A 14,939-nucleotide genomic window follows, 5' to 3' on the forward strand; every position below is an offset into this window, starting at 1 on the left:
TCCGTTTACTTACCGATTTAACATAGCGGTTTGTTGCTTCCTGTATGGTGGCTTTCATAGTTGACCACATTTCTTCCACGTAATCGGTTTCTGCTTGGCTTTGTAGCGCCTGGTGAACGAAGTTCCCCATGTCGTTGAAGTTTGTGTCCTTGAATTTAAGGACCTTGGTCAGTGTGGTAGATTTAGTGAAACCTTTCCTGAGATTGAACCATACCATGTTGTGGTCGCTGGAGGCCAATGTGTCGCCCACCGAGACCTCTGTGACACTTTCTCCATTGGTAAGTATCAGGTCTAGGATTGCCTGATCCCTTGTTGGTTCCAACACCAGTTGCCTTAGTCTTGCTCCCTTCAAGGAGTTTAATAGCCTCCTGCTGCTGCCTGAAGCAGAGGAAAGCGTAACCCAATCCACATCAGGCATGTTGAAGTCACCTAACAATACTGTGTCCCCATGCAAGGTGATATTCTCTATATCTCCGATTAATTCCATATCTTGGTCATCCTGTTGTCTTGGGGGTCTGTATACTACGCCAAGATACAGGCATTTGTCCTTCCCTCTGGCTAAATTTACCCAAAGGGATTCCCCAGTGTAGTGGACATCTGTGATTCTGGTGACTTTAATGTCATCTTTAGTATATAATACTACACCTCCTTCCATTTTGCCCTCCCTGTCTCGGCGAAGCAAGTTGTAACCCGGTATGACCATGTCCCACCCGTGGGAGTCTGTGAGCCAGGTCTCAGATATCGCCACCACATCCAAGTCGGCATTTGTCATTTCTGTTTCCAGTTCCAGGATCTTGTTTCCCAGACTGTGGGCATTGACGTACATAGCCCTCCATGTTGTATGTTCATTACGTCTCGGTGGGGATATTCCTGCTATAGCAACTAGGCCACCTTTAGCATTATTTGCATGTCTCGTACTCTTCCTAGACCCAGAGCTGCAACGTGCACCTTTCCCGGACTCCCCATACCCAGAACTACAGTTTATGCCTAACCCAGACTCAGAATTGTGTGTACCCTGTGGGGGTATTCCCTCTTGAGCAACTTGACTTCCTATAATACAGTTTGCAGTGTGTATTCTGTCGCTGGACCCAGAATTACAATGTGTACTTCTCCTAGTCCCAGAATCACAATGTGCACCCCTCCTAGATCCAGAATTACAATGTGAACTCCCCTTAGACCCAGAATTACAATGTGTACTCCCCTTAGCCCCAGCATAACAATGTGACCCTGAATTATAGTGTTTACTTACTTTAGACTCCCTTACTTTAGTCTCAAGAAGAAATTGGTAGCTTAGCTCGTCAAGTAGGTTGTTTGTGCCAGTACCCTCCCCCAACTTACCTAGTAAATCAGGAAGTCTGGCTTCTGGCATTCCATGTCAGGAGCACGAAGAAAAGGGATAAAGTCTTGGTGTTACTGGACATGAGGAGAGTCCTCCTTCATTATCTTGAGGTAATGAACAAATTTCATCTTTCTGACCATCTTTTTGGGGTTGACCAACTGTAGCAAACGGGGAAAGCCTGCCTTGAAGGCGTCCATCTCCAGATGGATTTGTTTGGCTATCTTGTCTGCATACATTGGCTGTGTTAAACAGCCACTGATTTCTTTGAAAGTGCTTTCCACCAAAGGCATGGCTTCTTCATGGGCAGTTGTTCCGCCTGAGGAGATCTGTAGAGCAGCTTAGACAGTCCATCCTCCATACTTGTACAGTTTTATAGAGTGGATGTAGCAGCACAAATGGACACCTCTTTGGGTCTTTCTGTGCTCGCAGCAGGCTCATCTGCCCTGCCTAGACTTGGGACTGCTTTGGTACATCCCATACGTCAAGTCTGTTGTATCCTTTTTACTGGAAGGAAATCTTTCCAGTATAAGGGCAAAGTAGACTTGCCGGCCTATCCTGTCAGATATTAAATTAGCCTGCTTTCTACCTTGGTCACATATGGGTGTCTCTAGATGCTTGTCTGGTGAAGGACCAAGAGAGAATGAAGATGCTTAATTTATTTCTGTTAAACAAGTGATAAGAGTTATCTGTTAGCGCTATAGCAAAACCTTTGGGATAGGCTATAGGAGCTGCATCAGTGTTAGTTCTAGTTATACTTGAATAGGTGACTTGTTTGGTTCCTCATTTGTTTGATATGTATCTATTGGGTTGTTTTTGTTGCAGAGCAGCAAAGACTTGATTGGTCAAGAAGTTCTTTGTCCTCCTTACTTTCTCTTTAAGGGCTATGCATTGCTTTGGTATGAGCTGAGGTACTGCCCAGTGACACAAGGATGCGGAGTTGAAAAATTTAGATATGCCTTCTGCAAACGTCGTGGGAGACTGGAAGTAACCCACATGTCAAGCCTACTGTACCCTTATACTGGAAAGAAGATTATTGCAGTAAGAACCTAATCTTTCCTTAAATAGAAAGCTAGTTGTTCCCTTTAAAAACCTCATTTTATTTACAACAATTTAAATCCAAAAGTCCAATTCTTTCTTTGTTTTTTTTATAAAATCGATTTTTTTAAAATCCACCCTGGTTTAAATCGTGGCACTAAACCATTGCAAATCATTCAAAACAGATTTTAAATTTGGCTAAAAAGAGTGTGAAGGAATACAAAGTGCTATGTTTCAGCAGATTACAGGTTTACTTTGTCCTCTTACTGCCTACAGAAGTGTCTCTTTATTTCAGGAAGTTTTTCTGTTCTGTTCAGGTGAGAAGAATGGAATCACTTTCTTAGCAGCTGAAACAACATTTGTGGCACAAGTTAAATTTGCAAAGCTTTGTAAAATTGGGTGGGGAAAAGTATTCTGAATATTGTGAGTTATTTTGTAGCATTTTGCTTCCATCTTGCCTGCATTGATAAAATGGAGCATCTTTTGTGATTGACATCACTTATATTTGCATCTTTTGACCCAACCTGATAAGGGGAAAAGCATATCAAATCAACATGCCTCTTGGTGGAATGCTGTCTGAGAGAGGTGCGCTTTACATTAAAATAAATAAAAATGAACTTTTAACATGGTTTTGTGCCTCAGGTATCCATATATAAGATCTTAATAGCACATGCTTGTCATCTCATTAAACATAGCATTGTTTCAATAAATGTCAGAGCTGTTGCTTTTTTCATGCATCAAAATAAACTGAGCATGCCTTCTGTTGTTTCCCTTGTGCAGGATATGTGTTCTTAACAGGCTTCGTCAGCTTTGCCGTGTGTTACAGATATGGCCCCCTAGAGAATGAGCGTAGCATAAATATCCTGTATTGGGCCTTGCAGCTGACTGGTTTGTTGCTGATCTATGCAGGCATACAGGTGCGCCAGGCCGCCTTGACCCTGATTCTTATTGCCTTCTGCACGAAATACATAGAGTATCCAGTCCAATGGACATATAGGGCATATAGGTGAGTATACTGCATACGTCTGGTAGTGCAATAGAAATAATTAATAAGTAGTATAGTATAAAACCAGATCTATGTGGAAGTATACTGTTTTATGTTTGGTATGTAATGATGGTTAGCTGGTGTGCAGTTTGATAGCATGTGATGAAAGGAAAACTCCTACTGTGAGGCAGCCAATTATACACCTGGGTTTCTTATCTATTTAGGTTTCCAAAAAATGTACTTATTATCCCATATCCAGTCTAGGTCTAGGGCAGTGGTCTCAAACTCAAATCCTTTGCAGGGCCACATTTTGGATTTGTAGGTACTTGGAGGGCCGCAGAAAAAATAGCTAATGTCTTATGAAAGAAATTACAATTTTGCATGAGGTAAATCTCTTTATAGTTTATAAATCTTTCCTTTTGCCTAAGTCTTAATAATAATATTGTCATTTATAGCTAAAGAGACATATGATCAAGAAACTTTTATTTTACTTTTGTGATTATGATAAACATACCAAGGGCCTCAAAATAGTACCTGGCGGGCCGCATGTGGCCCCCGGGCTGCAGGTTTGAGACCACTGGTCTAGGGGAATAGGTGTTGCTTCTCTTCCAACAGATAAACAGAAAAAGAAGCTTGCTGATCTTTAACCTATATAGAGTACAAAGTAGCCTGTAGCTCTCTAGAAGTTTGTCCATGCTGCTGTAATAGACAATCAGAGGATTGTGGTCGAACCTCATGGAATTGATGAGGAAATTATTTAAAAACATAGAAGCTGAGCAGGGCAGAATGAGGTGTCTTCTGGCCTCCTGTCCGTTGGTAACTCTTTAGCCTGTAAGATGATATCTAGAGGAATCTGGGTCCTTTCATTTTCTTCCTTTTCTGCCTCCTCAAGAGGAGAAATAAGAAAATGAAAGAGTAAGGAGTGTCCTTGTGAAAGGGATGAGAGTATTAGGTACAAGCATGTTCTGTTGAGAGTAGCTTGGAGCCACATAAAGCTTATTAAAAAAATTATAATTAAAAAAATAAATGAAAATTACAGTTCATGCAACCAAATAAGGATATGGGCTTAGTAATGCCAGCCTGCAGGGTGTTTGTAAAGAATAGGAGAGGTGGAGTTAGAGAATGACAAGGGGAAAAATTTGTCTGTCCCTGCCCTGTCCCCGTGAACTTGGTCCCTGTCGCTGCCCCCGTCCCTGTCCCCGTGAACTCAGTCCCTGTCCCTGCCTCCATCCCCGTGAGCTCAGTCCCCGTCTTTGCCCCATCCCCATAAACCATCTGATCCCATCCACACAAGCCTTGAATAGTTTTATACTGAACTTATTTTATTAAAGTATAAAAAGAAACAATATTTTGTACAATTGTCATTTTATAAATCAGAGTTCTGGCTGCCAAACTAGAGGAAGAGATCTTCAGCTGGCAGGGCTTTATAAACGTTTATCGACAACTAATAGGATTCGTGGGAAAATTTCACTAAAATTGTCATTCAGATATGAGTAACAAACAAATAATTTAATGCCTTATCTCTAGTTTAACTACCTATTGGTAGTTCAATAAACTTCATTATAGCCCAGATACAGATATCCTGAGGTACTTAGAGATATATTATAGAGTGAGTGAATAACTACAACTGAGTAGCTTGTATAACAGGTGGAGGAACAACGTTGTGCAGTGATGGTTCCTTGAGAATCCTGGTCCTGGTACTCATCCCAGTTATGATCTTGGTGGAGGTGACTGAGCACAGTAATAGGTTAAAAAACAGTTTAAAAAATAGTTTATTGAACTACCAATAGGTGGTTAAACTAGAGATAAGGCATTGAATTGTATATAAACATTTATCAACATAGCTACAATACTACTTTATTCTAAAGCAAAAAAAAAAAAAAAGAAAAGAAATAATTTTTTTCGACCTCTATTGTCTGGTTTCTTCTTTCCTCATTTTCTTGTCATTCTCTTCCTTCCATCCATTGTCTGCCTTCTTTCTGCCTCTTCCATATGGCATCTGCTCTATTTCTATACCTCTACCAGAAACTGTCTGCCTCTCCTTTCCATCTCTTCCCCCCCATTGGACTGGCACCCATCTTCTTCCCTCCACTCCCCTTATGATCTGGCATCTCTGTCTTCTTCCCTTCATCTCTCACTCCTCCCCCAAGTAGTTTTTGGTATCTGTCTCTTCCCACTCCCCCAATGCTTTGCTATCTTTCTCTCCTCTCCCTCTCCCTTTCACTTCCTTTTCTTTTCTGCTCTTCCTTCTCAGTTTGTTTCTACCTCTTGCCTACTTTCTTCCCGGTCCTCCGTTTCCCTTTCATTGTGTCTATCTATAGCTTGCCACCTCTTTCCCTCACCCCTTCTCACTAACTCTATCCTCTTTCCCCCAATCCAGCATGTGCCCTTTTTTCTTTATCCCCTCCTTCCATCCAGTATGTACTCTCTCTCTCTCTTTACTTCCGTCCAGAGTCTGTTCCCCCCTCTCTCTCCTCCCCACTTCTCTCCAGGGTCTGCTCCTCCCTCTCTTTCCCCTCCCCACTTCTCTCCAGGGTCTGCTCCTCCCTCTCTTTCCCCTCCCCACTTCCCTCCAGGGTCTCTTTCTGAGGTGTCTGGACGTGGCAACCGTTCTCGCAAGTCCAGCTTGACTGCTCTGAAGCTTCTCTTTTGACGCGAGCCGCCACGGCGGAAATAGGAAGGTGCATCAGAGGAGAAGTATCGGGGTACTCGCGTGGCACTTGTGAGAATGGTTGCCAAGCTGTTTTGAAAGAGTTCAACATTTTTCATTGGGATACATACCCAATCCTTACTCCTCTTCTCTTTCCCTCCAACAAAGCACAAGACCACCTATCCTACCCATTAGTGCTGCCTGATTCACAATTCAAATCGGTTCACCGATTCACTTCGGGTGAATTGATTCGAATCGATTTAAATTAAAAAGAAATCGGCTTCCTGATTCGGACCTTCTCCCCTCGCTCCCTAAAGCAGGAGCGGCAGCGCTGCTCTTGCTGGCCACTGCCGCACCTGTTTAGAGGGCGAGGAGGGAGGGTCAGTTGGGAAGTGCTGCATCCGGCTTCCCACCTGGCCTCCCCGAAGGACTTCCCCCCTCCCCTGAAAGACTGCGCCCCCCCCTCTGGGAAGGCCTCCGTGTTCCCCCTGGCCTCCCCGAACCATTTACCTTACAGCTTCAGCTGAAGATCGCGGTTACAGCTCTTTGCACTGCAGTACTTTAAGCTGTTTCCTCTGCTGCGGTCCTGCCCTTCCTCTGACTTCAATGGGGGGGGGGACAGGCCTTCAGGGATGGGGGTAGAGGCCTTCAGGGGAGGTAAGTACACGGAGGGAGGGAAGGGGGGTTCAAAGAGATGTGCATATGCCGGACTTTGGGGGGGGAAGAAATAATGGGTCTAAAAATAGAGGAGAGGGAGAGAGATGATGGACAATGGGATTTAGGGAGGGAAGGAACAGAAAGGGAGAGAAGTTGAACACAAGGGATGGTGTGGAGGGGGGATAGAGATACTGTATAGGAGGGTAGCTGGGAAAAGAAAGGGAGAGATGGTGGACCTTGGGGTGGTGGGGAAGGAGGGAGAGATGCTGGATGAAAGGGTAGTTAAGAAAAGGTGGATCTGTGGATGGAGACGAAAAAAAAGAAAAATGCCAGACCTCCAGAGGAGGGAAAGGAAACGGAAGGGGAGTACAGAAATGACAGATGGATGGTTAGAGCGGAGAAAGAAGAAGACCCTGGCAAGCAAATTATCAGAAGACAACCAGAGCCTGAGACCAACAAGATTTGAATAATGACCAGAAAACAAAAGGTAGAAAAACTAATTTTATTTTCCATTTTGTAATTACAATATGTCAGATTTGAAACGTGTATCCTGACAGAGCTGGTGTTAGACCGCAAACGTGTGCTAGGATTTAACAGAAAGAGGAAAAGTCTTTTTTGTTTGTTTATTTTGTTTACACCATAGCGCTAGTGTGGTTAGGAGAAGGTAAAGGGGGTGAAGAGGCTATAAAATAAACCCACCAGGATGTTTGAAAAAAAACACCCAAAAGGGCAGGAAAATCGAATCGAAAAACCAATTCAGTAGGCTGAATCGAATCAAATTTTTTTCCCTCTGAATCGGGCAGCACTACTACCCATCTCTGTCCTAACACATTCAGAAAACTGTTCAGCTGGGCTTTAAAAATTTATTTTAAAAATTATATCAGCAAAACATTTGAATCAAAATTGGCACACAAAGAAAAAGTCATAGGAAAAGTGAAAAATTAAATTTTTCTTATCAATATGAATTCATTTAGAATAATAGAAGAAGAGATGCAAGAAAGGTGAAGGAGGAGTCAAAGTTCAAAAAGAAATTAGCCTAATTCAGGCAATACTACCTGCTTTCCAGTTCAATTCAAAATAAGCACTAAATTTAACGACTCTATATACCAAGCCCTCCAATTATAATACCTCTGTTTATTTCTGTGTATCCCTAGGAGTCAGTAACTGGGCTTTGGTTAACAGTGGCTGTAGACGGTTTCACCACTGAACATGAGAATGTCCATCTAGCCCAGTATCCTGTTTCCAACAATGTCCATCCAGCTGGGGATATTTTCATATGTGGTTTGATACAGAAATATTGTAGAGCTGCAGGCTTCACAGTAGTACCTTGTATACCATGGATTCTTAACCATGCTTAGTTCCTGCACCCCTTTAATTGATCAGTGAAATTCTTGCACCCTCTTCCTACAGCTTCATATGTCATTGTTAGCTGCTAACAGTGCTAACTGCTAACATATCAATTACATAACATTACAATAGTACACAGTAACATTACTTTTAACTGTCCTAATATCTTCCTTCATTCTGTCTGGAGTTTCAATGAATTGTCTTAGATTTCAAGTCCCTTCTCCAGACTCTGTATGGCAACATAATATAACATAACATTGTGCTTATTGACCGCTTAACCAGAAGTTCAATGCGGTTTAAAAAAGTTATAAAAGTAAACATGTTACATGAAATAAGATGATTCATTAAACAGTCAGATATTTAGAAAAAAGATAGGTCTTCAATTGTTTTCTAAAATGGCCATAGGAATGAGTAGTAACCAACAATATTCGGAATTCGTTGTCATGAAGAGCTGCCTGAGATGCCAAAGTATGATTTAGAAATTTCTTACTCATGCAACCCTGGACAGATGGAAAATTAAACAAAGGATGAGTTCTTCTACTATGTCTGTATGATGCTAAAGAAAATCTATTGACTAAGTAAGAAGGAGCTGTACCATAAACAGCCTTGTAACAGAAACAGCCTAGTTTAAACAATACCCGGGCCTTCATTGGCAGCCAATGCAATTCATAATAAAAGGGTGTAACATGATCAAATTTCTTCAGACCATAAATCATTCTGACCGCTGTATTCTGTATTATTGTAAGTCTTGCTAATTCAAGAGGTGCAGGCATCACTGATTAAGAACCTCTGCTGTATAGAGAAATCAATAAGCTGCCTTTTCTTTCCCTAATAGAAGAGCAATATCCACACTTCTAGACTGATCTGGTAGGATTTGAGGAAAGAAAATTAGCAGATAAGCTCCTGTCTTTCTCTATAATAGGATGTAATACTTGAGGCTGCTTTGCAACAGAGCCTTACTCTTGGGCACTTGCCTAGTTAGAACAAGTGATTTACACTTTGGTGATCAGCTGCTCATGATCCTGTCCAGTATGAGATTCTTCATTATGTTAGAAGTGCTACCAGATGAATATCATGTTTGGATGTGGAAATGCTTTTTATGTAGACTGGATGTTTATGAGAGGATTTTGAAAACCACATTATCCCAGGACAAGCAGGCAGCATATTCTCACATGTAGGTGACGTCACCCATGGAGCCCCGACGCGGACAGCTTTTCAAGCAAACTCGTGGTCTCCAGTTCATTAGTTTCCGCGGAGCCAGTAAGACACTGTTCTTGGTAGCTCCGTCCCAACGTGCCTTCTAGCACCGCGGCTTTGTTGTTTTTCGTACGGAGTCGCTGTGTGTTTTTTCTTTCCTGCTTGTTTATTGTTTTTGCGTAGTTTCGCAGTTTTTTCGATGCCTAGAGGCTCCCGGGTCGTCGTGGCAGCATGGCCTCGATTGGCCGCAGCCTTTGCTTTTTCATATGTCCCGGCCCTTGTCCGGCTTTAAGAAGTGCACCCGGTGTGATCGGCTGCTGTCGATTACCGATCCCCATCGGTGGTGCATCTTGTGCCTGGGGGCTGACCATCCTACAGACTCCTGCCCCCGGTGCGCTACCTTTCAGGCTTGTGCTCTGCGCCGCCGTCGGGCCGAGAAGTTCCGACCTTTCGGGGGGGTTCCGGGGACCCGTCCCCAAACTGTCGAAGGTCCTTGGTGCCTCGCACTCTGGGGTCTTCCCCGAGGGGCGCCTCGAGGCGCCGCCAGTCCTCGACCCCGGCTCGCTCCCTGAGCGCGGTGTCTTGGGGTTCGGAGCGCGGGGGAGCTGAGAGGGAACCTCACTATTCTTGGGAGGCTTCCCCTCGTTTTTGGCTACCCGGCGGTCCCATTCGGCCACCCCTCCTGAGGACCTGGGGGATGCTCGTCCGTCCTCTTTCACGAGGTTCGTGCAGGACATGGGGCAGGCCCTCCATTTGGACCTCCAAACGGGTTCCAAGTATACCAAAGAATTTTTGGAGGAGCATGACATGCCATCTCCGCCTCGAGAGTCTCTTCGGCTCCCCTTGAACCCGGTGCTCTGGCAGGCCTTTATCCGCAATTTGGAGACCCCTTACGCGGTCACTGCGGTTCCGTCCAAGATGGAATCTAAATATCGGACGGTTTCCTGCCCGGGGTTTGAGCAAGCGCAGTTATTTCACCAGTCCTTGCTGGGTGAGTCCTCACTCGAGAAGTCTCACCCCTCCCATGTTTCGGCGGCGGTTCTGCCGGGCCGGGAAGGGCGAACTCTAGACAAATTTGGGCGGAGGCTTTACCAGAATTCGATGATGGCATGTTGTGTCCTGAACTATTCGTTCACGTTCACATCCTAACCTCAAGTTCCTGGTCCGGTCTTTACCCGCCTTCCAGGACGACTTGCCCGCCTCCCGCCGGGTTGCGTTTGGGCAGCTGGTGGATTCTCTGTCTCACCTTAGGCTCCATCTTTTTCATGTGGCGTATGACGCCTTTGAGCTATCGTCTTGTGTGTCCGCCTTTGCCATAGCCATGCGCCGGCTGGCGTGGCTTCGGCTGGTTGGCATGGATCCTAACCTTCAGGATCGCCTGGCCAACCTTCCCTGTGTGGGGAACGAGCTATTCGACGACTCCATTGAGGTGGCTACAAATCGCCTTTCGGAGCATGAGCGGTCCTTTGCTTCCCTCGTGCGACCCAAGGCCAAGCCAGCTCCTTCGAGGGCCTATCGTGCTCCTCTGCGGAGGTACCTTCAAAAGTCGACCCTGGCGTTTTCGCGCCCGCCTCCTCGACGTCATCAGGCGCACCCCCGGGCTTTGCCGAAGTCTCAGCCGCCGGCCGCGGCTAAGCCTGCCCCGTCTTTTTGACGGTCTGGGCTGATGGGGGCGGGTCCCCTCCATGCTGTGTTCGAGCCCCCTTCCCATTGGGGGCCGTCTCAGAACCTTTTACCACAGTTGGGAACGCATAACATCGGATGCGTGGGTCCTGAGCGTGATTGCCTCGGGTTACTCCCTGAATTTCCGGGAGTTGCCTCCCGACAGTCCACCAAGCTTGTGTCCTTCCAATTGAGCGCAGTTGCCTTTGCTTCTCTTGGAAGCTCGGGCCCTCCTTCGCCTGCGGGCGGTGGAGGAAGTTCCCCCTGGACAATGGGGGTGGGGTTTTTACTCCCGGTACTTCCTGGTTCCAAAGAAAACCGGGGACCTGTGCCCGATCTTGGACCTCAGGCGCCTCAACAAGTTTCTCGTTCGGGAGAAGTTCCGGATGCTCTCCCTTCCGTTTCTTTACCCCTTGCTGGACGAGGGGGACTGGCTATGCTCCCTTGATCTGAAGGAGGCCTATACCCATGTTCCGGTTCATCCGGCTCGTCGCCAGTTCCTTCGGTTTCAAGTGGGGGACCTGCACCTCCAGTACAGGGTCCTCCCGTTTGGGCTGGCTTCGTCCCCGTGAGTCTTCATGAAGTGTCTCATAGTGGTGGCGGCAGCCCTGCGGTCCAAGGACTTTCAGGTGTTCCCCTACCTTGACAACTGGCTGATCAAGGCCCCGTCGAGGGAGGGGGTTATCTCAGCGACCTGACAGACTATTACGTTTCTTCAGGGTCTGGGGTTTGAGGTAAACGTCCCGAAGTCCCAGTTTTGCCCCTCGCAATCCCTACAATTCATCGGGGCCGTGCTGGATACGGTTCGCCTTCGCTCCTTCCTGCCTCCTTCTCGGCAGGCGGCTCTTGCCCGTATGAGCGAACAGGTTTCTCGGTTGCCCTCAGTATCGGCGAAGTGGATGATGATTCTCTTGGGCCACATGGCCTCCACCGTCCATGTCACGCCGTTTGCCCGGTTGCACCTTCGGATTCCTCAGTGGACCCTGGCCTCTCAGTGGCGCCAGGACCGGGACCCCGCTTCCTGTCTCATCGAGGTGACTCCTTTGAGGCGCTCGCTCCGTTGGTGGACCAACTCTTCCAATCTTTCCAGGGGTTTGCTCTTTCTCGCCCCTCCGCATCACAAGGTCCTGACAACGGACTCGTCGGAGTATGCTTGGGGGGGGGCTCATCTCGACAGTCTGCGGACCCAGGGTCTGTGGTCGGCGGAAGACCGTCTCTGTCGCATCAATTTGTTGGAGCTTTGGGCCGTTTACTTGGCAGCTGTGACTTTTGCCATTTGCTTCGGGACCAAGTGGTCCTGGTGCGCACGGACAATCAGGTGGCGATGTATTATATCAACAAACAAGGGGGCACAGGGTCCCTGTCTCTTTGTAGGGAGGCCCTTCGCCTTTGGGAGTGGGCGATTCGTCACAACATTTTTCTTCGTGCGGTTTACATTCAGGGAGAGCAAAACTGTCTGGCGGACAAGGTGAGTCATCTGCTTCAACTGCACAAGTGGTCTCTGCATTCCCAGGTCTTGCGTCAGGTGTTCGAGCGGTGGGGGTACCCTCAGATAGACCTGTTCGCTTCCCCCCTCAATCACAAACTGCCTCTCTTTTGTTCCAGGATGTACTCCTCGGATCGTCTCGAGGCGGATGCCTTCCTCCTAGCTTGGGAGGGGAAGTTCCTTTATGCGTTTCCGCCTTTTCCTCTGATCTTGCGGACGCTGGTGCATCTCAAATCGACACATGCCACTCTGATCCTAGTTGCTCCTCGGTGGCCTCGACAGCCGTGGTTCTCCCTGCTTCTTCAGCTCAGTGTCAGGGAGCCTCTTCTTCTGCCTGTTTTTCCCTCTCTGCTGTCTCAGAGTCAGGGTTCGCTGTTGCATCCCAATCTGCCCTCGCTACATCTGACGGCTTGGTTCCTTTCCACCTGACTCCTTCTGTGCAGTTTTCCCAGTCGGTCAGGGAGGTTTTGGAAGCCTCTCGCAAGGTTTCGACGAGGCTCTGTTATTCCCAGAAGTGGACTAGATTCACTTCCTGGTGTTCTTCCAATCATCTGGAACCTCTGTCCGCTTCTGTGTCCTCGGTTCTAGAGTATTTGCTTCATTTGTCCCGGTCTGGTCTTAAGACAAATTCTATTCGGGTGCATCTTTGTGCGATTGCTGCCTTCCATCAGCAGCTTGATGGGAAGTCCCTCTCTGTTCACCCCCTGGTTTCGCGTTTCATGTGGGGGCTTTTAAATGTTCATCCACCTCTCAAGCCGCCTCCTGTGGTTTGGGATCTCAATGCTGTTCTCATTCAACTTATGAAACCTCCGTTTGAACCTATGGATAAGTCTCCCCTGAAGTTTCTGACTTGGAAGGTTGTCTTCCTGATCGCGCTCACTTCTGCTCGTAGGGTGAGTGAGCTCCAGGCTTTAGTGGCGGATCCGCCTTTTACTGTCTTCCATCATGACAAGGTGGTTCTCCGCACTCATCCTAAGTTTTTGCCTAAGGTGGTGTCTGATTTCCATCTCAATCAGTCCATTGTCCTTCCGGTCTTTTTTCCCAAGCCCCATTCTCATCCTGGGGAAGTGGCGCTTCACACTTTTGACTGTAAGAGGGCGTTGGCTTTTTATCTTCAACGCACTCAGTCTCATCGGAAGGTTCCTCAGTTGTTTTTGTCCTTTGATCCCAATCGTTTTGGCCATCCTGTTTCCAAGCACACCTTGTTGAATTGGTTGGCGGCTTGTATATCCTTCTGCTACACTCAGGCTGGTCTCGCATGGTTGGGTCACGGGACATAAGGTCCGAGCGATGGCGGCTTCTGTCACTTTCCTCAGGTCTACGCTATCTAGGAGATCTGCAAGGCTGCCACTTGGTCTTCGGTTCATACCTTTGCCTCGCGCTACTGTCTGGATACTTTGTCCAGGAGTAACGGCCGATTTGGCCACTCGGTTTTGCGTAATCTGTTTTCCTAAATTGCCACCTTCCCTCCGTCCCTTTTTTGGTTAGCTTGGAGGTCACCCACATGTGAGAATATGCTGCCTGCTTGTCCTGGGATAAAGCACAGTTACTTACCGTAACAGGTGTTATCCAGGGACAGCAGGCAGATATTCTCACAACCCTCCCACCTCCCCGGGGTGGGCTTCTTTGCTGGCTATCTGAACTGGAGACCACGAGGAGGGGATGCGCCCTCTAGTGGAGCAGGAAGGCACACACATGCGTGGTGCAGCACAGCAAGCTTGAATCTTCAATCAAATTTGCTTGAAAAGCTGTCCGCATCGGGGCTCCGTGGATGACATCACCCACATGTGAGAATATCTGTCTGCTGTTCCTGGATAACACCTGTTACGGTAAGTAACTGTGCTTTTTGTAATAGTGTATTTAAATAGTGTGACAGTGAAGTCATATTGATAGTCTCACAAAGACATTTGTGGCAGGGATTCCTTGGGGATTCAAATTTGCCAGAGGTGTTGGTGCGGTAGCCTTCTTTCTTTGGTCTGTTTAAATTTAAAGCGCGATTGATTTAAAAGCACTCGGAGTGTCTGGAAATAGCACATCAGGTGTGTAGGTTTCAAATCCAAGACTTGCTTTGGATGGGAGTATTGTAATCAGAGAATGTAGGGTCTTTCATTACGATGCAGACCAGGCAATATCAGTGGGTTAGCTTCTGCTATATTTCTCTCTTTTGTACAGCACTTTGTGTACTGATTATAGATGTTTTTGGTCACTGGTTCTCTGAATAAAACCGTGATATGATCCTCCCAGAGCCCATAGAAAATATCCCAGATTGGTTGTGGTTGGAATGGCGTCTCATGTTCCCTCTTCGACTATGCCATGTTCTCAGTATCAAAATCTCTAGATTATATAAAGAAAACAGAATATTAGTAGATACTTGGAAAACATTACGATATGTCACTAATTTAACACCTATTCCAATACATAAATCAACAAATCAGACTACATGGCTAAACTCCAAGATTCAAATTGGCGGATTTAAGGTCATCTGGAAGCATTGGATGATAGCAGGAATACGTATTTTAGATGATGTTATATCTAATGGTAAGTTGCTTGAATTTTCACAGTTGCAACACAAATTTGGATT

General features: G+C 46.4%; 1 protein-coding gene across 2 annotated transcripts in view; it reads left to right on the forward strand.

Moving 5' to 3' along the window:
* The window catches only part of NEMP1 (nuclear envelope integral membrane protein 1), a 139,814-nt gene that overhangs the window by 98,868 nt on the left and 26,007 nt on the right, over positions 1 to 14,939 (forward strand). For both annotated transcript variants that reach the window (XM_033938017.1, XM_033938018.1), the window contains exon 7: positions 3,155 to 3,380. In XM_033938017.1, the coding sequence (XP_033793908.1) occupies positions 3,155 to 3,380 (226 nt within the window). The remainder of the gene's footprint in view (positions 1 to 3,154; positions 3,381 to 14,939) is intronic.

This window comes from Geotrypetes seraphini, chromosome 3 (genome assembly GCF_902459505.1).
Source record: "Geotrypetes seraphini chromosome 3, aGeoSer1.1, whole genome shotgun sequence".
Taxonomy (NCBI): Eukaryota; Metazoa; Chordata; class Amphibia; order Gymnophiona; family Dermophiidae; genus Geotrypetes; species Geotrypetes seraphini.